Source organism: Schistocerca americana, chromosome 5 (assembly GCF_021461395.2).
Source record: "Schistocerca americana isolate TAMUIC-IGC-003095 chromosome 5, iqSchAmer2.1, whole genome shotgun sequence".
In the NCBI taxonomy this organism is placed as follows: Eukaryota; Metazoa; Arthropoda; class Insecta; order Orthoptera; family Acrididae; genus Schistocerca; species Schistocerca americana.
Genome location: NC_060123.1, coordinates 448,897,307 through 448,918,638, shown reverse-complemented (window position 1 = coordinate 448,918,638; position 21,332 = coordinate 448,897,307). Strand labels below are relative to the sequence as shown.

The 21,332-nt window shown below is 37.8% G+C and overlaps 1 protein-coding gene across 1 annotated transcript in view; it reads right to left on the bottom strand.

Annotated features, from left to right (window-relative positions):
- Nucleotides 1-21,332, bottom strand: part of LOC124616744 (armadillo repeat-containing protein gudu-like) — a 159,061-nt gene that overhangs the window by 48,277 nt on the left and 89,452 nt on the right. The window contains exons 5-8 of the mRNA XM_047145113.1: nt 11,909-12,157; nt 7,591-7,701; nt 7,191-7,487; nt 6,489-6,785 (exon numbers count right to left, since the gene is read on the bottom strand). Coding sequence (XP_047001069.1) covers nt 6,489-6,785; nt 7,191-7,487; nt 7,591-7,701; nt 11,909-12,157 — 954 coding nt within the window. The remainder of the gene's footprint in view (nt 1-6,488; nt 6,786-7,190; nt 7,488-7,590; nt 7,702-11,908; nt 12,158-21,332) is intronic.

Sequence of the window (21,332 nt, the reverse complement as noted above, 5' to 3'; positions counted from 1 at the left end):
GGGCAAGTAGGTTAGAAAATTTAAAAAAGGAAATGGATAGGTTAAAGTTAGATATCGTGGAAATTAGTGAAGTTCGATGGCAGGAGGAACACGACTTCTAGTCAGGAGAATACAGGGTTATAAATAGAAAATCAAATAGGGGTAATGCACGAGTAGGTTTAATAATGAATAAAAAAATAGGAATGCACGTAAGCTACTAGAAACAGCATGGTGAACGCATTATAGTGGCCAAGATAGATACAAAGCCCATGCCTACCACAGTGGTACAAGTTTATATGCCAACTAGCTCCACAGATGACAAAGAGATTGATGAAATGTATGATGAAATAAAAGAAACTGTTCAGATAGTGGAGGGAGGCAAAAATTTAATTGTCATGGGTGACTGGAATTCGATAGTAGGAAAAGGAAGAGAAAGTAGCATAGTAGGTGAATATGGACTGGGGGTAAGGAATGAAAGAGGAAGCCGCCTGGTAAATTTTGCACAGAGCATAACTTAATTATAGCTAACAATTGGTTCAAGAACCATGAAAGATAGTTGTATATGTGGAAGAGGCCTGGAAATACTGGAAGATTTCAGATAGATTTTATAATGGTAAGACAGAGATTTAGGAACCAGGTTTTAAATTGTAACACATTTCCAGGGGCAGATGTGGACTCTGACCACAATCTATTGGTTATAAACTCCAGATTAAAACTGAAGAAACTGCAAAAAGGTGGATCAACTGACAGAACCAGAGGTTGTAGAGAGTTTCAGGCAGAGCATTAGGGAACGATTGACAAGAATGGGGGAAAGAAATACAGTAGAAGACGAATGGGTAGCTCTGAGGCATGAAGCAGTGAAGGCAGCAGAGGATCAAGTAGGTAAGAAGATGAGGACTGGTAGAAATCCTTGGGAAAGAGCATATTGAATTTAATTGATGAAAGGAGAAAATATAAAAATGCAGTGAATGAAGAAGGCAAAAAGAAATACAAACGTCTCAAAAATGAGATCGATATGAAGTGCAAATTGGCTAAGCAGGGATGGCTAGAGGATAAATGTAAGGACGTAGAGACATATATCACTAGGGGTAAGATAGATACTGCCTATAGGAAAATTAAAGAGACCTTTGGAGAAAAGAGAACCACTTGTATGAATATCAAGAACTCAGATGGAAACCCAGTTCTAAGCAAAGAAGGGAAGGCAGAAAGGTGGAAGGAATATATAGGGGGTCTATACAAGGGTGAAGTACTTGAGGAGAATATTATGGAAATGGAATAGCATCTAGATGAAGATGAAATGGGAGATATGGTACTGTGTGAAGTGTTTGACAGAGCACTGAAAGACCTAAGTTGAAACAAGGCCCCGGGAGTAAACAGCATTCCATTAGAACTACTGATAGTCTTGGGAGAGCCGGCCCTGACAATACTCTACCATCTGATGAGCAAGATGTATGAGACAGGTGAAATATCACCAGACTTCAAGAAGAATATAGTAATTCCAATTCCAAAGAAAGCAGGTGTTGACAGATGTAAAAATTTCTGAACTATCAATTTAATGAGTCACGGCTGCAAAATACTAACATGAATTCTTTACAGATGAATGGAAAAACTAGTAGAAGCCGACCTCAGGGAAGATCAGTTTGGATTCCGTAGAAATGTTGGAACACATGAGGCAATATTGATCCTACGACTTAGCTTAGAAGACAGTTTAAGGAAAGGCAAACCTTTGTTTCTAGCATTTGTAGACTTAGAGAAAGCTTTTGACAATGTTGAATGGAATACTCTGTTTAAAATTCTGAAGGTGGCAGGAGTAAAATACAGGGAGTGAAAGGCTATTTATAATTTGTACAGAAACCAGATGGCAGTTATATGAGTTGAGGGGCATGAAAGGGAAGCAGTGGTTGCAAAGGGAGTGAGACAGGGTTATAGCCTATTGCTGATGTTATTCAGTCTGTATATTGAGCAAGCAGGAAAGGAAACAAAACAAACATTTGGAGTAGGATTAAAGTTCATGGAGAAGAAATAAAAGCTTTGAGGTTCGCCGATGATATTGTAATTCTGTCAGAGACAGCAAAGGACCTGGAAGAGCGGTTGAATGGAATGGACAGTGTCTTGAAAGGAGGATATAAGATGAACATCAACAAAAGCAAAACGAGGATAATGGAATGTAGTTGAATGAAATCAGGTGATGCTGAGGGAATTAGATTAGGAAATGAGAAGCTTAAAGTAGTAAATGAGTTTTGCTATTTAGGGAGCAAAGTAACTAATGATGGTAGAAGTAGAGATGGTATAAAATGCAGACTGACAATGGCAAGGAAAGCGTTTCTGAAGAAGAGAAATTTGTTACCGTCAAGTATAAATTTAAGTGTCAGGAAGTCGTTTCTGAAAGTATTTGCATGGCGTGCATCCACGTATGGAAGTGAAACATGGACGTTAAATAGTTTGGGCAAGAAGAGAATAGAAGCTTTTGTAATGTAGTGCTACAGAAAAATGCTGAAGATTAGATGTGTAGATCACATAACTAATGAGGAGGTACTGAATAGAATTGGGGAGAAGAGAAATTTGTGGCACAACTTGACTAGAACTAGGGATCGCTTGGTAGGACATGTTCTGAAGCATCAAGGTATCACCAATTTAGTATTGGAGGGCAGCATGGAGCATAGTAATCGCAGAGGGAGACCAAGAGATGACTACACTAAGCAGATTCAGAAGTATGTAGGTTGCAGAAGGTACTGGGAGATGAAGAAGCTTGCACAGGATAGAGCAGCATGGAGAGCTGCATCAAACCAGTCTCTGGACTGAAGACCACAACAACAACATATTCATGAGTCAAATAAACCTGCAGTCATTTGTGCTGTCCTTCTTTGAATACGTTCTCTATCCTTTGTTATTCCTGTCTGGTACAGGCACTACACAATTGAGTTATATTCTATGATGGGACACACAAGTGTTTTGTAAGTACTCTCCTTCGCAGACTGACTGCATTTCCCAGCATCCTGCCAACGAAGCAAACTCTGAATTCTGCTTTACTTGCCAATGTGGGAATGTGACCAGTCCATTTTGTATGTCTACAAATTCTTACACTCACTTATTTCAAAGAGTTGACTGATTCCAATTATGACCCACTGATATTGTAGTCATAGGAAGCTACATTTCTGCATTTTGTTAAGTACAGAATTTTACATTTCTTAACATTTAAAGCATGTTGCCAGTCTTTGCACCACTTTGAAATCCCTCCAGCATCCAACTGGAAATTTCTGCACCTTTTTTCCGGTAGTGCTCATTATAGTAAACTGCAACACCCGTAAAAAGTCTGAGGCTACCATTACTATGAAACATGTACATCATGGGTCCAAACGCACTTCTCTGAGGCACACCTGAAACTATTTCTACTTTTGTTGATGACTGTCTATTGAAGGTAACATTCTGTGTCTTCCCTACTGTAATCCATTCACAAGTTTTGTTTGATATACGGGTATATTCCGAGTTTTGTTAGTAAATATTAGTGCGGTACTCACAAGGGAAACTCCCCATTGTGACCCCCATGAAATTTAATAGTAAGATGGCCTAGAGGATATTCTATCAAAAACTGAACACATATCAAGCAGGAAAACATAAAGAAGATGTAATGAACCATGAAAATTAAGCAAAATTAAAACAGTGACTGTTGAAACTCAAGATGTGCAACATGAATTGAACTGGAATAGCCATGGCATCATGATTACGTGGCTGAGATGTTGGACTGTGAAGGAGGAAATTCGTGTGCAAATCTCTCTTGTGCCTCCTCCCCCCCTTTTTTTTGCACACAAAATTATGAACTGTCCATCCCGTCATTAATGTGTCTGTTCACTATGTTCAAACTTGTGTCTCTGCTGTGGTGTAACATCAGTTCGAAACAGTGAGGTGTAAGGAAGGGACCTTCAGATGTATGTAGATCCTATTTGTTCTACACATGTACCACATGTTATGACTCTGGCATTCTGTTTAAGAAGTTTTGATTCTTGAATTCCTTTGTTGTAACATAGTTCAGACCTGTTTATTTGTTGATTTCATTTCTTTTGGGAGTCTATGCAGCATCTCACCTGCTCTCACTATTCATCACATTTACTTGTGACAGTAATATATTCTTACCACAACTCATATTCTATAAGCAGTATGACAATTACCAAGACTACAGATGCAGAACAGGCACATTAATGACTGGATGGAACACTGATAATTTTGTGAAAAAAAAAAAAAAATGGGGCATGAGGGAGATTTGAACACAGATCTCCTGCATTGGAGTCCAACACTATGATCACACAACCATGATGCTGTGGTTCTTGCAATTTGCTCGATGTTACATATCTTGAGCTTGGACCATTCACTGTTTCTATTTTGCTTATTTTTTCACAGTTCAGTACACCATCTTCCTGTTTTCATGCTGGATTTGACAGGCTATGCACTGGCCAATTTTACCAATAAATCTGAGGTTGTGTGATGGGGAGTTTCCCTTGCAAATGAAATGTTCTTCAGAAGTCAATAAATTTTGCATCTACCTGATGCCTTGATCCATGGGATTCAGGATGTCATATAAGGAAATGACGAGTTGGGTTCTGTGTGACAGATGCTTGAAGAATCTATTCTCGTTGGCATGGAGGAGATAATTCTATTCAAGATATCTCAATGAATTTGATCTAAGAATATGTTGTAGGATTCTTCAACAGCTGGATATCAGTGAGACAGGATGCTTGGTAGTTTTGTGGATTGCTTCTGTTATCCTTCTTGTAGACAGGTGAAACCTGTACTTTCTTCCAACCGCTCCCCACAGTTTCTTATTTAAGGGATATAAAATATATGGTAGTTAAAACAGGAGATAACCCATCTGCAAATTCTTCGAAAAAAGACATGGTTTTCGAAATATATTCCTCATTATATGCAATTACTAGTGAAGAGCCCTTATCAGCTTTCATTATAAGAGCCTCATTATCTTTAAGTTTCTTATTAATATTTCTAATCAAGGCCTTGTCATTATACATGAGGCATTAGGGGAAGCAGCCTGGCATATACTAAAAATATTTGTTACATCATACGCAATCCTAGTTTGCACAGCACTATCCATTTTTATGCAACCTAAACCAGTTTTCAGGTCTACAAGGACATTCTGCACGACCTGCTTGTTAGTCAAATCTGGTTTAACATTATACTTAAGCCCTTTTTCTAACAGACTAGTTTCTGCTTCTGTAAAATTAATATTAGTCTTATTTAAAACTCGGTGATAAAAGACATGGTCACTTTTTTTAAATTTTTCGGAAGATCTCTCAGGTGGAAAAAGGCAGAAAAGCTTACTGATTTTTTTTGTGCCTGTACATAATACCTTGTTTATAATTCTCTAAGTAGTCATTAATTTGTGACCATACAAGATTGATATTAACATTAAACAAATCATGGCACAATTTTGTAATTTCAAGATAAAAGTCACAAGCCTCTGCATTAAGAGTGTCTTTTTTGGCATAAAGCAATTTTATGTTATCAGAAATTAATTTTTTTACAATAGGCCTGAAGCTCAAACGATCATTTTTACAATATCTGAAGTTAATAAAAGCCTTTAAATAAGTGGGGACTAATTCACTCCATTCACAGTTCTTATTAAAACAGATAGACATGCTGGTATTTAACAATTTTTTTCTTTAAGTCTTTATATTTAGATACAGCCTTAGATACCTGGGCAGGCAAAAATCTTAAGGTTTTTAACATGGCTGTTCAATTAAGCAATAATGACATAAACTTTCATTATACAACTCTGTTACCGCATACAAGTCTTACCCGACATAATGACCCACTCAAAGCACTAAACAGCACAGTTGCATCAGATCCCTGCAAAGTGTTTATTTAGTTACTATCCTGTAGACAACTACCTCATTGTGGATTGTGCTGCTAGCTTGGAAAGTGGAACATTTTCTTGCACAGATCATAAATTTTTTCTCATCTATCTTGCTGTTTATTTTGTACTACCACTGCTCACTTAGAAATATGACAACACAACTTATCATAGTGTTATCTGAAGGAATAATGAAGGAATAGGTATGGGCTCGCAACTGTAAAACAACAATGAAATGATACAAGACAACATTATTCTTATTTGGTGCACTTTACACATAGGTGCGCCCACTCGAGGTTCAACTACGAATATGTTATGCTGGGTACAAATGATCATTCTATTCTAACTGCTGGTGATATGCAAAAAATATGTATAATAATACCATCTCATTAATATTCTTCATGTTTTCTCCAGTATTTAAATTGTAATGTATGGTTTCGTTCAGGAACAGCAGTAAACAGGTGAATAATTATCTTTGTATTCTGTACGAAGTGCTTTCTTTTCGTGCCATTTAAATGATTTTTTCACAGTTATGCAATATTAGTTCTTATTATATTTGACTGAATTACTTGTGAAATTTATGCGATGCATTTCAGAGCTTTACATAACATATCAACATCTCAAGCTCAGTGAACGATTATTTTCATACCTTTGAATTTTCGAGGCATGGGCACAAAGCCCAAGCAGCATTTGCTTGCACATTTGTTGATGGGTTTTTAAGCAGTGACCAAAGAAGACTGACACCATCAAGTTCTTCAATGATGGCCATTGATTCCTTTTCTTTGGCACATTCACCCAGTAGATGAGCAACATTTTCAAGCAGGTCTTCTTTTGACTCAAACAACAGTTCAACCAGCAAGGGAACAACACGTGCTTCACGAAGTGCTTCACGGTTGTGAGAAAGTTTTGCAAACTGCGATAGTCCTCCAATCACATTTGTCAACACCTGTTCAAATTGAGTACATATATTTGGGTTCAAGTCTTAAGGAAAATAATTGTTTAAAATATAATCTTTGTTTATAAAAACTATGTGAAGTGGAATAAATACGCTTCTCAAAATGAGTTCATTCAGAGTATCAGTAAATATTCAACTTGTTATGCTTTTTTCAGTTTCTTGTAAAAGAACCCAATAGTTTATTATTGATTATTATTGACTGATTTCTGAATTCTCTATATGAAGAATGTTTTTCAATCTATAAAATGCAATGCTTGTGAGTAACAACAAAATGTAATACACTGCATAAGTTAGTTTATTCCCTGCCTCTACTTTCCAGGGAACATTAAATTTTTCAACCTTGCAAATAGTGACATTTAGGACAACATTCAACCATATGAAATATTCACAAATTACCTCAAGAATTTCTGGTAGAAAACATTCTTTGCGACAAATAGGATTCCTTGTCACAAGACAAAAGCTATGTAGCTCTCTATATTCATCTTGTAAAATAGCAATCAAAACTTCCACAGCTTCAAGTTCATCAAATCGCTGAACATTCTCAGAATTAAGAGCACATTTCCATATTGCACCTGTCACAGCAGCTAAAAGTAATCTGTCTGGATGAACTTTGATGGTTTTGGCAAGCTTGACTAAAATGTATAAGCCATCAGCCAGCCGAACCATATTTCGTGTAATGTCACCCTCTGCACACTGTTAAAAAGAAAAATATTAGAATTTGCAGATGCTAAAGCAAAAGAAATCTGTTTCAATTTTTGAAAAACCAATGTAATTCCAAACAGAATTAATAACTCACCCTAAAAATAGCTGATGCTGAGTGCTTTTTCAGTTCTGCACTTTCAGAAAAAAGATACTGAACAAAATCAGCTATCATCCCATGATTCTCGAATGCTGACTGGTAACTTTTCTGAAAGAAGGTTAATCTTAATGTCTGTCAAACTTTCAGGGCAACCAGCTATTATAACATTTTAACAGAATGCTGTGCTGAATAACATTACTTTTGTTAAAGCACGCAGAAAGTAGATAGTGACTGGAAGCAGACTGCAGAAATCTAGTGAAAAGAATGAAACTCGATAATTTACCACTTCATAATATTGTTCAGCCTTGCCATTCGTGCAGATGATACACTTGAAAGGTCTAAGTAAATAAATTGTAGCTAACTGGTGTCTCTTAAATAGGGGTTATTTGTATAGCTTTCTCTAGTTGGATACAATTATCATTAGGAGAATGATACATCCTGATTTTGCTCTGGGAGTGATTCAAAAGATCATAGAATCCACACAAGTTAGCTATCGATAATCTGGTCCTATGCAGCTGGTATGAATCAGACTGTGATAATTATTAGAATTTTTGATTGTAGATTGATGTCCTGCAGCATTCCACAGTAAATACTGGCAAGAGTGTGGGCTGTATTCATTACTACAAAGAAAACAGATTCTAATTTCCACATGAGATATTATAAAAAGCATTCTGTCTACTCTGTGGTATAATGCATGATCATATGACAAGAATACCATTTTTCTGCATGACATACATTTCTGATGCACTTTATAAACCCAAAGGATAAGGAACAGTGGTTCCTTACACAACATATGAGAGCCTCTCTATCAAGTACACCAGGTGCTTGAATATACATCACCATACAGTAATTGTAATGCAACCACTGAAATTATTTGTAAAAGAAGATTGATAATTTCATTGTTAGCTACCTCACGGAAAAGATATGCATCATTAGTGCTCCACGATTTCACTTCTTTTTATTGCAATAAACTGAAATCAAAGTGTTCACACTCAACACGCTAATGTCGAGGAGTCATTGAATCAGCTGAATCCTCTGAATACCATTTGCATGCTTATTTTCTTACACAGTATGAGACAATTTCCAGTGTTACCTTGGTGTATGTGAAGTAACACATAACGAGGTCTCTGACCACATGAATGGCCACCTTCAAAATGTGGTCAAGAGACTGCTGAACTATTTACTTGCTGAGCATGCCACACAATATGATGTGCTTGACTTCAACGACTGCTTTGCAACCCATGCCATTTGGATTATTTCTACCAACTCCAGATTTTTTTCCTGAATTTTACAGGTGCAGATTCTCCCCAAACGTATCCTTCATTCTCACATCACCAGTTCACCTGCACAATTCTTTCCATTTTCTCTGCTCCTCATTTTCCCACACACCACAGCTCTCCCAACACTGCACTTAGCGGCCCACCATCGTGTTGCTGCCACATCTCTGCACACTTCTAAAGGCAGCACTACAGAATTTTCCACCACTCATACCCTGCTAGAACTCCCCCTTCTTACCTACACTACCCAACCCAGCAGAGATTGCTTCTCACTGCAGTGACACCACGGTGCCCAGAGATGATAGTGGGCATATGTGTGTCAGTTGTGTGTGTGTGTGTTTGTGTGTGTGTGTATGTGTATGTGTGTGTGTTTGCCTCTCCTCTGTATAGTGGCCTGGGGGTGAGGGGCCAAACTATGGTGTTGAGGTTGACATGCAGCAGGGAGTGGAGACAATGGTGCTGCCCGGTGGTGGCTAGGAAAAACAGCTGGAATGTAAAACATTTTTATAAAACTTATGCTACAATATTCGCAGTGCTTTGATGCTGTGGACACACTCTCTCAAGCATGATGTATGGAGGTACTGCTGACAGCTGTAGAAGCCAGCTGCAGGTTGTGTGGCTGGCTGTAATGTCTGTGCCCAATTATGCTGGCACTTTTTTAGCCCACTCAGCAATGTGTGCCCCAGTCTGGGCAGTGTGGTGTCATGTGACATGTGCCAGCAGTATGATCGACTGCCAGAATTGTTGTGGAGACTTTCAAGACCCAGAAGAAGAGCTCACCCCATTGGGTGATGGAGCATGTGGCCAGTGTTGGTATGTAAGTGGTTGTGCCCTGCCCCAGACATGAATTGTTGCCCATCAAGGCAGAAGTTCAGCTGCTGTTGTAGTGAGCCTGAAAGTGCTCATCCATCATACAGTGTTACATCCCCATGTAGTGGACTTCCAACCACGTACAAATCAAAACCTCTGTGGCCCAACAATGAAGTAACCACCTGCCCTGTTCCGTGTCAGCTATGTTACCAGGATTGTGAGGTGTGGCCCGGCCCCCTCATGGCAAGTAAACAGGCTTATTGATAAAATCGAAACACAAGTTCCTCATCGGCTGTCAGATGCCCATGGCTTTCAACATAGCCATAGCGGAGCTGCTATTTCCACAGAAGTGTGCAAAACACAGTGACTGCACTACATCTGCAAAGGACTTTGTCCAAAAGATCGACTTTTAAATGTGCCTGTCTGTCACACAAAGCCTCTCCACATGGTGAGCAACAACTTTGGCTTTGCTGGCCAGTAGAACTGTGGCTGTGCAATGTTCAACTTGGTTTCCTCCGTAACCAAGGCTGACAGGTGAAAGGTCTGCCCTGTTGTTACAGTCCATACCATTAATTTTTAATTATTCCACTCTCATGCAGTTCCAAACATCAAGCTCCTGCAAGCTTACCTGGTTCATAGCAGTTCACTACGACAGCTTCAGTAATGTTTACAGAATAAACCCAGTGCAGAGCCACTTGCTGGAAACAGGGTCATGGCTCCAGGATGTCACATGAACAATCCTGACCTTCTATTTTACCTAAGTACAACAATTGCACTTTGCATGTGACAGGACCCATATGCACTAACAGGATCATGCAGATGGTAATGCTCTCCCTCTCATGATCTTCAAGTTCTGATAGTGATTTCACCGCATGACTACAACCACATTCTGTGTTCAGTGTTACCTCCTATGTCTCTACTTGTACAAACTTCCCTGAGGTTCCCCACTTTAAGTGGTAGGCATGTATGATGTAACATTTGAACCTGGCACATTCATTGCTAATCAGAAGTTGTATTAGTACATGCTATAAAGCTAAATCCATCCTGACCTCAACTGCTGCTGTGTGGTAATACAATGGCCAATTCAACTTGTCTGGTTCAACTACAAGTTTCAATTGCTTTCGCACTTTCCCCAGGTCTACCAAGAACTGATCTGGCATTAACAGAGCTGGACTCAGCTGCTCGTGCGTTGCACCTAAGACTGCTTCCTGCACCTGTTACCACAACCTGAGCATCCCAACAAGCTATCAGCTAAAGACTGCAACAATCTTGCTATTGCCATTCTCTTATCAAAAGTTTACTGCTAAGCCAGCAGACACTGTGATTGAGGCAGACGAACTGGCATAGGTAATGCAAATCATAGGTGAAAACATGCCATGGAGGGTGCACATCGTAAGTAGTATGGATAGACCTGCTGTCGGGAAGGTTTAGCTACGGCAGGCCATAAGCCGAGCTGGCCAGTGCTTGCAGTGAGTTCACCTACCACGGACCTTTCCTCACACATCGTGCTGAGTGTTGTTGCCTAGTGCTCAGTGGACAGCCACAAGGCCATGGACTGAGTTGTCGTGGTGCATGTCTATACAAGGGTTCTAACTTTCTGCTTCCCATAAATTGACTCACATGATGAGTTTTAATTTTTCTTCTTGGGGTTCAATTTCCTGGTCATTATTGAGCCACTGCCAACCAACACTTTAGTGTGGCAGCATTGTCACGCATGTGGAGGTGCTAAAGTGGTAGTGAGGAATGTTCTTATGCAAGTGACACCCCAGATATTGTTTCCATTCTCCTAGTGCTACTTTTTGGCCACTATTGAACCAGCATTTCTCCAATGCTGGCAGGAACAATTGCACCCACAAAAGGAACAGCAGTGACAGTAGAATGGCACTCACAGTAAGAATGTTGGAATATTGAAAAAAGTTGCAAGGCAGGTGTAATAAAAAGGAGGAATCTAAAACACTTTGTGATGGCAGTCCTTGTATCAAAGAAAGACAGTTATTTACAATGATTCTGATTTAACACTTTTAAAAGATAAAAATATGACTTAATAGACTATAGGGATAGAAAGAGGAGGTTTTTCAATTCTGTTGTGATGAGGAACTTTGACACAACCACAATGATAGTACTTACAACTGGAAGTGAATGGTGAAATACGTACCTCAGTAACATAAGTCATGGAATAAAATCTGAAACATTGCAGGAAATTTCTCATTTCTATCAGCACAACATACCTCTAAGGCACATTCTTGTAGAATCCCTGCAGTGGGTATTATAATATCTGGATGAACTGATCGGAAGAGCTTTGCAAAGAGAGGTACACAGTTTGCTTTCAGCATTTCTTTTTTGTTTCTGTTAGACACTGAGAGTGTCCACAGGGCCTTTATGCTGTTACGAGCCACCTCCACTTGCTTCACGTCTTCAGGCGACAGTGCTTCAACAGGAAACTGCAAGGCAGTTGGGTTGATGTCAAGTAAGTCAACCTGTGATGAAAAATACATATGCGATTAAAAATGTAATTTTCAGCGTATAAAATTAACAGATTCCTGTTATGACCAATAAGCTACACACAAAACTACATTAGTATTTGTATTTTACATCTCTGTACATTATCAAATAAATGAATATGCACTTCTAGCATATGGAATGAATATGTTGCTGGAAACAGCAGTGCAAGCAGCTGAGAAGTGGCTAAATTTGCTAAAACTTTTTAGTCAGATTTTGACTCTCAAACAAATGGGAACATGTTGAATCCTTGGGAATAGAAATTTTTATAATTGATTTTGGTCATCAATGTAAGGAGATATGACAGTGTATAGTTCTTTTTAATCTCCATATTCTGTGCTTCTTACCTATGGTGTATTACAGGTAAGGGTGTAAATAATGCTGATGGTGATCAATCTTTCAAACTGTGTATTATGTTTGACAGTCATTTTGGTGGTTTTGAAGAGAAGGAATGTATTTCCTGGCAGAAAGTACTTTTTATTTTGTTCAATAGTTAGCTCAAACTAACTACCAGTAAAACATTATGAGAACAAAAACGTGTGACAGCCACATGCTTTGTGACAAGTAGGATTCGTTTTTACAGTGGAGCGAGTGCGCCTGGATTCAGTAGAAGAAAATGAATCTTGAAAGAAAGAGGCTAAGTACTTGTGAAAGTGTTTTGAAGTACACAAAGTTTAATAGAATAAACTTGTCCCTAAATACAATCAATACTGAAAGGTAGGATTAACCATCTAACTGCTGAACTGCTCCTGACGCTCTTGCCAAACCACTCCTTCAGGCTGAGTTGTTATCAGCTAATCTGCTACCTGCACTGAGTGCCCTGTGTTCATGCAGCTGCGTGACACTGAGTTACTGTGTTAGCAGAGATGGCCCTTGTAACTTGAGTTCTGTCCCTGCCAAGACTAACAAAATTTAGTGATTGTTAAGATTATTAAGATAATTTTTACTTGGAAGCTTCTCTATGGACTGGGTACTTCAATGCTAAAATCACATATACATTAAAATTACTTATTTTGTTAAGAATTTACACACAGTTTTCTACATGAACTAAGTAATGAATAATACTGATTTTTTATGTCCATGAAGATTTGCTTGTGTTGCGTTCCATTCACTAGAAATATCTAGAAATTTGAACTGTTCAGTTTCACTAATCATATGCCCATTCTATGAAATTAAAACGTCAGGTTTTAGAAACTGTAAAAACTGGGACTTACCTTGATTTAGCGTTAGTTTATTTTCTACAAGCCATGAACTTAGGTCATGAACTGCACTATTTGAAACTGAGCCAATGCTGCATACAACATCCTTTACTACCAAGCTAGTGTCATCAGCAAACACAAATATTTTAGAGTTACTCATAGTACTAGAAGGCATATCATTTATATAAATAAGGAACATGAGTGGTCGCAACACTGATCCCTGGGGCACCCCCCATTTGACCGTACCCCACTCAGACCCCACATTACAGCCATTCTCAACACTGTGAATAATGAACTTTTGCTGTCTGTTGCTAAAGCAATAGGTGAATCAGTTGTGAGCTAGTCCCTGTATTCCATAATGGTCCAACTTCTGGAACAATATTGTGTTATCAACACCTTAGTTAAATCAAAAAATATGCCTAACATTTGGAACCTTTTATTTAACCCATCCAGCACCTCACAGAGAAAAGAGCATATAGCATTTTCAGTTGTTAAACAATTTCTAAAGCCGAACTATAAATTTGATAGCAAATTGCGTGATATAAAATGATCAATTATCCTTATATACACTACTTTTTCAATAACTTTAGCGAACACTGGTGACATAGAAATAGGTCTAAAACTGTCTAATTTACCCCTTTCTCCCTTTTATAAAGCGGCTTTACTACAGAGTATGTTAATCACTCAGGAAACTGACCATTCCTAAAGGAAAAATTACAAATGTGGCTAAATACAGGGTTAACATGTGCAGCACAGTACTTTAATATTCTGTTAGGCACTTCATCATATCCATGAGAGTCCTTAGTCTTCAGTGATTTAATTACTGACTCAATCTCCCCCCTTGTCTGTATCACAGAGGAGTATTTAAGACATGAATCTCGGAAAGGCATTTGCCAAGAAAGTTATACTATTCCCTGTAGAAACTAAATTTTTGTTTAATTCCGCAGTAATGCTCAGAAAATGATTATTAAATACTGTACATATATCTGAGTTATCAGTAACAGAAATATTTTTCATATGAACTGACTTTATATCATCGACCTTGTGCTGCTGACCAAACAATTCTTTCACAACTGACCATATTGTTATAATTTTATCCTGTGAATTAGCTATTCTATTTGCGTACCACATACTCTTTGCCTTCCTAATAACATTTTAAGCGTCTTACAGTGCTGTTTGTAATGGACTAGCGTAGCTCCACTGTGACTACTTCTAACATTTTAATATAATTCCCGCTTTGTTCTACATGATATCCTTATCCCACTAGTCAGCCACCCAGGCTGCCTTTTACTGTTAGTGCCCCATTTAGAATGTTCTAATGGAAAGCAAAGAGCATGAGAAATGTGTTAAGGAAAGTATTATATTTGTTGTCTATATTATTGGCACTATAAACATCCTGCCACTCTTGTTCTTTGATGACGTTTAAAAATCTCTCTATTGCTGTTGGATTAACTTTCCTACATAGTTTGTAATTATATGTGGCATTTGTTTGAGTACAAAAGCCTTTTAAAGTTAAAATTTGTGCATCATGGTGTGAAAGGCCATTCACCCTTTACTAACAGAATGCCCATCTAGTAATGAAGAATGAAAAAAAAATTATTGTCTATGGCTGTGCTACTGTTCCCCTCCACCCTACTTGGAAAAAACACATTCTGCATCAGATCATATGAATTTAGGAGATCTACCAAAACTCTTTTTCTTGCACCATCACATACAAAATTAATATTGAAGTCACCACATATAGCTAATTTTTGATAATTTCTATAAAGTGAATCAAGAACCCTCTCTAGCTTGAGCAGAAATGCTTGGAAGTCAGAGTTAGGGCACCTATAAACAACAACAATTAGAAGTTTAATTTCACTAAATTCAACTGCCCCTGCACAACACTCAAATATCTGTACAGTGCAGTGCTGTGATATGCCTATGGGTTCAAATGAAACACTGTTTTTATGTTGTAATATCTCTTTATATTCGATGAATTATTCTGATACAATTCTACCATTGAATGACGTTTACTAATTTTCTATCTTCACACTCGCAGAATCCATGCGCAACGTAGTTTCATACAATAGCTATGCCATGAGCGCATAATTATTCTTTGTAGTACTCTCCCTGGTGGTTGTTAGAAGAAAAAAAGCTTCTGAGATTGTCTTCGTGCCGAATAGCCTGAGCTTTGTTTGAAGAATTGTAATCTGAATATTGCGATTTATGACAGAAGATAACTGATACGAAACTGTAGGATAAAAAGGGAAATATATATATTGCTCCTTCATACAAAAGGTGTGTATTTGACATTTGAGAATTAACGACATTCGTCGATATATTGCGTAGTTGTTAATCAGAAGGGAACTTCCGAAAGACTGGATACGAACCTTCATTTAATAATCCAAGAGCTCCATTACTTCTTCGGAAGGTTAAACTTCATCAAAGCCAAATATCCGCTTGATCTGAGGTTTCCCGACTGATCATACAACGCTCCCAAAATTACGAGGCATTTTAGTTGTCAATTTAGCAGACTGCCGCAAAGCACGAGCCTCCAGAGAAGAAGAATCATCGCCTGATTTCATTCTAACAAGTAAAATTTCTGAATCATTTTGAGTGACTGAGTTATAATTGTGTTTCCTATTATGAATGATTGATTGCTCAAACGAATTGAGAACTACATAATTACATAGATAGGAGGAAAAATTATAACATACATGGCTACTCCCCCACTCCACAAGGAACTCCTTGAAAAACAGCCAGCTAATCTGTATCCTGGTAAAGGAAGCCTCTGAATTGTCAAATTATTTAAGTGGTGCTCCGATATACCAATAATTTCAGAGTTAACATCTATAAGCAGTTCATTAACTTTAACTCTAATACTTCTTATATTTAGGTGAAATATGCTGATTCCTTCACTACTTGGAAACATGACATCCTCTGAAGGTGAGCCCATAGAGGGGACTTCCTTTAAGCAGGTATAACTATCAGCTGACATCAATCTAAAAGAGATGCAACTGTAACACCAGCTACTACAGAAAATTTTTCATGAGTGTTCCCACCACTACCAGTGCCACCTAAACAACAAAGCCTCACAACTCAACTATGATGTCATGCAATCCAGCGAGGCATTTAGCGTCAACCCTGCCTTTCGCTAAATCATTGCGCTAACACTGTTTTAGAAACGGATTAATATAAGACAGTAAAAGACGTTAAGACGATCGAGCTTGACTATAAATGAAATTACTATGAGTTGATTTGTTATCTTGGGGGAAAAAACAGAAGCATTTACTGTTTTCAGCTGTGTCAGATATAGAATCACGAAAATTTTTTGTGCTTAACACAACTTTGGCAATTCCAGGCACTAAAGGCTGTTGAGCTGAAAGAAATGACATTACTGAGACTTAAAGCACTTTCTTTTTTTTCTAAGGTATGTCAGGTCTAAAATAGCATACGACACTGAAGGAGATGGCAGAAGAAAGTGCTAATTAACAGCAGCATATTTTGAGTTATTGTATGTTATATGTTTCATTAATTTGAAAGACAAGGACATAAACATAGTAGACAGTGCATTCTGAATGCACACTGTGATAAACCTTTTGCATTTCCTTTATGTTTTCGTCTTCCTTAAAGGCAAAGAGACAAGATGAAGCGGTAGCCCGTCATAGAGCCTATGCCTACCGTCATGTATTTTTTGACTTTCAGTTGTTAATAAACAGAGGATTTTTTCTGGTACCGGTAGGAGGAAGGAGGGATTCGCGCTCAGCTAGTGAAAGAGTGAGAAGCACGTCAATTTTTTAGCGAGTAATTGTAGACCGCCATTTTGGGGTCGCTATGAATAAGTGAGGAGTGTGGATTTCATATGTGCACCGTTTAGAAAAATACAGTATTGTTTTATTAACAGAAAGGTCGTGTGAGTTGTTATTTCAAATAGTACAATAATTACAATAACTGAAGCCCACCTGTGTACTTTGGAAAATTACGAAGATCCGATAAGCTTAATAGGAACACGGTCAAGACTTCAAAGGTGAACGCGGCGACCAAACGTAATATTATAAAGAATGGTAAGCACAAATCTACAGCGGAGAAAGAAACTACTCCGCCCTGCAAAATAATATGAACTAATACGGACTTATTTCCAGGCATAGCTCAGCTTATTGTGCTTGTCATTCACGCCGAAAAATTAATCTCATTAAGTCAATACATTTTAAAAAGCCACGCATTTTATTATCATCTATTCCATTATTTTATTATACTATAAAGTGGCGACCGTGACAGGACGTTGTTCAGTTTTTGATACACAAATTAGACCTTCAATTTCTGCATCATCATTAAAATCAATCTCATCATCATCATCATAGCAGTAATCGTCATCGTCGTCATTAGGATCAATGTGTTCTTCAGAGGTTAAGCACTGACTGTTTATGCTTGAAACTTCTTCATCTTCACTCTCACTGCTGTCACTATCACTGCATACAGAAGCTGTTTCAGAAGACGTCTCTTCACATGAATCATCACCACCTGCATCAAACATAATGACGAAACTATCCTCACTATCGATTGAACATTCTGAAGAAATTCTCGTCCTTAGCATTGGGCACCTTGTGGATACAAATATTTCATATTCAGTTAGAGAAGAATCAGAACAAGCAACAGGCTTTGCTGAAGCGTTATCAGACTTCCCTTCCGTGAGGGATGTTACTGCTCTTTCAGGAACACTGTTTTCTTTGTCATTTTCCTTCTGTTCAGTTTCAAAAGTAACAGTCTCTCGTTGAGTATGTGACACATAGCAGTCAGGGACATCCTACTGTATACTGTCGGAAATAAGTCTCTTTATTTAGGGAGACAGTGTAACACCTGAAACTACTACCTCCCAGAACATTGTGTATTGGGAAACAACAGATAAAGTTATCAGTTTAATCCTTAATTGATGGCTAGCATTTTCTTCCAGCAACCCCTTCAATTGTACCAAAGTTTTTATTTACGCTGCACACTTTTATTCTCGTAACACTGACACAAACAATATTGTAGAATATACAGTTTACAAATCTAAACACTGTTCAACAAATAATAATATACATCCATAACATATTTCAAATATATGGTTTGATGTAAATTGTAAACAACAAAAGTGGAAAAAAGATTACTGATAACTCTTACTAAACCTATGAGCACAAGCAAAACATACAAAGTCTATATGAATTGCATGAAACAGCCCAGCATTATTTAACAATGAAAGCATTTATTTTACATTACACTTATGGAAACGTTGCACAGAGTTACAAAGTACCAGTCCTCATGAATGTAACCTTGTTTTCATTTGCTATGTTCATTTCACAGACATAATGACTGATGCCAGAGCCCCTTAATAGTTAATGTCAGTACAGATTGTAATATTTACTCAAACTCTATCACATTTGCATTTCTAGATAGCAAAGTTTCTTCTACAAAACATTTTAAATATTAACAAGTGTGGTTCTCAATTATTGTGCTAATGGGCACAGCACAATATGTAGGGAAGATAATAGATTTTAGTTTTCAAGTGGAAGATCACATCCCACTAACAGGTTTCTACACAAATAACTTTCACACAAATACAAGAAGAAAAACAAGACAATCCAAATTCATGAAACATAAAGGAAATACAAACATGACACCCTTGTCCAACCACAATTAACTTTCAAAGCAGGATCAACACAGCACATTGTCAAAGAAATGCAAATACTTCTCACCAAACTCTACAAAATGGCAATGTGGCAAAGAATGCTGTGAGATAATAAGCAACATGAATGAGAGCCATCTTAGAGACAGTAAAGTTGCTATCACTGCATCTGGAATGTGAAACAAGAGTACACACAGCAAGTAACATATTCAGAAAACACAATGCAGCACAAAAAAGACACCAGAACTACGAAAAAGTACATATTAAAACATTAGGAACCCAGGAATTTACTAGTTCAAATATAAAAATGAAAAGTGGTGCATATGACTAGCACAATATTTCACAGAAAAGCAGATAACATCTCAAGTCACAAGTGTGGAACAACTCATTTCACATTTGTGTGGTAAAATACACTTAAAAACTTCAGCAAGTAGCCATATGTACAAATTAATTTGCAATGTGAATTTAAAATGGCTCATTCCAAGTAATTATGGTTTACCATGCAAAATGATCCATGGAACATGAAACTAACTAAAACTGTAACACTTCACATCAGGGACAAGAGTCAAAGGTATGGGAATAACAAGTGTCAGCAAAAGCACACAGCTCATCCATCCAGAAAACAAAACTCAAACAAAAATAATAGAAAATAAACATATCGTAAATAATCTGGTGGATATCAGAAACCAAATATTCCACAGTGAAAACAATAGGAGGAGCAAGACAAGTAATTATGACTAGATGCACTTATCTGCCATTCCTCTTACCACCTAACAACTCACTCATACAATCCCACACCCACACTATTTGACATTTTCATACTATCTGAAACCACATCAACTCGCATCAAGGATAAGAGTCAAAAGAATTGGATAAAAAGTGTCAGAAATAGCACACACCTCATTCTTAAGGAAAGCAGCACTCAAAGAACAATAGCAATTAGAAAACTCTTAAATGACCTGTTGGATATCAGAAACCATATATTTTCAAACAGGGGCAACAGTCTGGATGATTGACTGATCTGGCCTTGTAACACTAACCAAAACGGCCTTGCTGTTGTGGTACTGCGAACGGCTGAAAGCAAGGGGAAACTACAGCCGTAATTTTTCCCAAGAGCATGCAGCTTTACTGTATGGTTAAATGATGATGGCGTCCTCTTAGGTAAAATATTCCGGAGGTAAAATAGTCCCCCATTCAGATCTCCGGGCGGGGACTACTCAGAAGGACGTCGTTATCAGGAGAAAGAAAACTGGTGTTCTATGGATCGGAGCGTGGAATGTCAGATCCCTTAATCGGGCAGATAGGTTAGAAAATTTAAAAAGGGAAATGGGTAGGTTAAAGTTAGATATAGTGGGAATTAGTGAAGTTCGGTGGCAGGAGGAACAAGACTTCTGGTCAGGTGAATACAGGGTTATAAACACAAAATCAAATAGGGGTAATGCAGGAGTAGGTTTAATAATGAATAAAAAAAATAGGAGTGCAGGTAAGCTACCACAAACAGCATAGTGATCGTATTATAGTGACCAAGACAGACACAAAGACCATGCCTACTACAGTAGTACAAGTTTATATGCCAACTAGCTCTGCAGATGACGAAGAAATTGAAGAAATGTATGATGAGGTAAAAGAAATTATTCAGGTAGTGAAGGGAGATGAAAATTTAATAGTCATGGGTGACTGGAATTCGACAGTAGGAAAAGGGAGAGAAGAAAACGTAGTAGGTGAATATGGATTGGGGCTAAGAAATAAAAGAGGAAGCCGTCTGGTAGAATTTTGCACAGAGCATAACTTAATCATAGCTAACACTTGGTTCAAGAATCATAAAAGAAGGTTGTATACATGGAAGAATCCTGCAGGTACTAAAAGGTATCAGATAGATTATATAATGGTAAGACAGAGATTTAGGAACCAGGTTTTAAATTGTAAGACATTTCCAGGGGCAGATGTGGATTCTGACCACAATCTATTGGTTGTGAACTGTAGATTAAAACTGAAGAAATTGCAAAAAGGTGGGAATTTAAGGAGATGGGACCTGGATAAACTGACTAAACCAGAGGTTGTACAGAGTTTCAGGAAGAGCATAAGGGAAGAATTGACAGGAACAGGGGAAAGAAACACAGTAGAAGACGAATGGGTAGTTCTGAGGGATGAAGTAGTGAAGGCAGCAGAGGATCAAGTAGTTAAAAAGACGAGGGCTAGTAGAAATCCTTGGGTAACAGAAGAAATATTGAATTTAATTGATGAAAGGAGAAACTATAAAAATACAGTAAATGAAGCAGGCAAAAAGGGATACAAATGTCTCAAAAATGA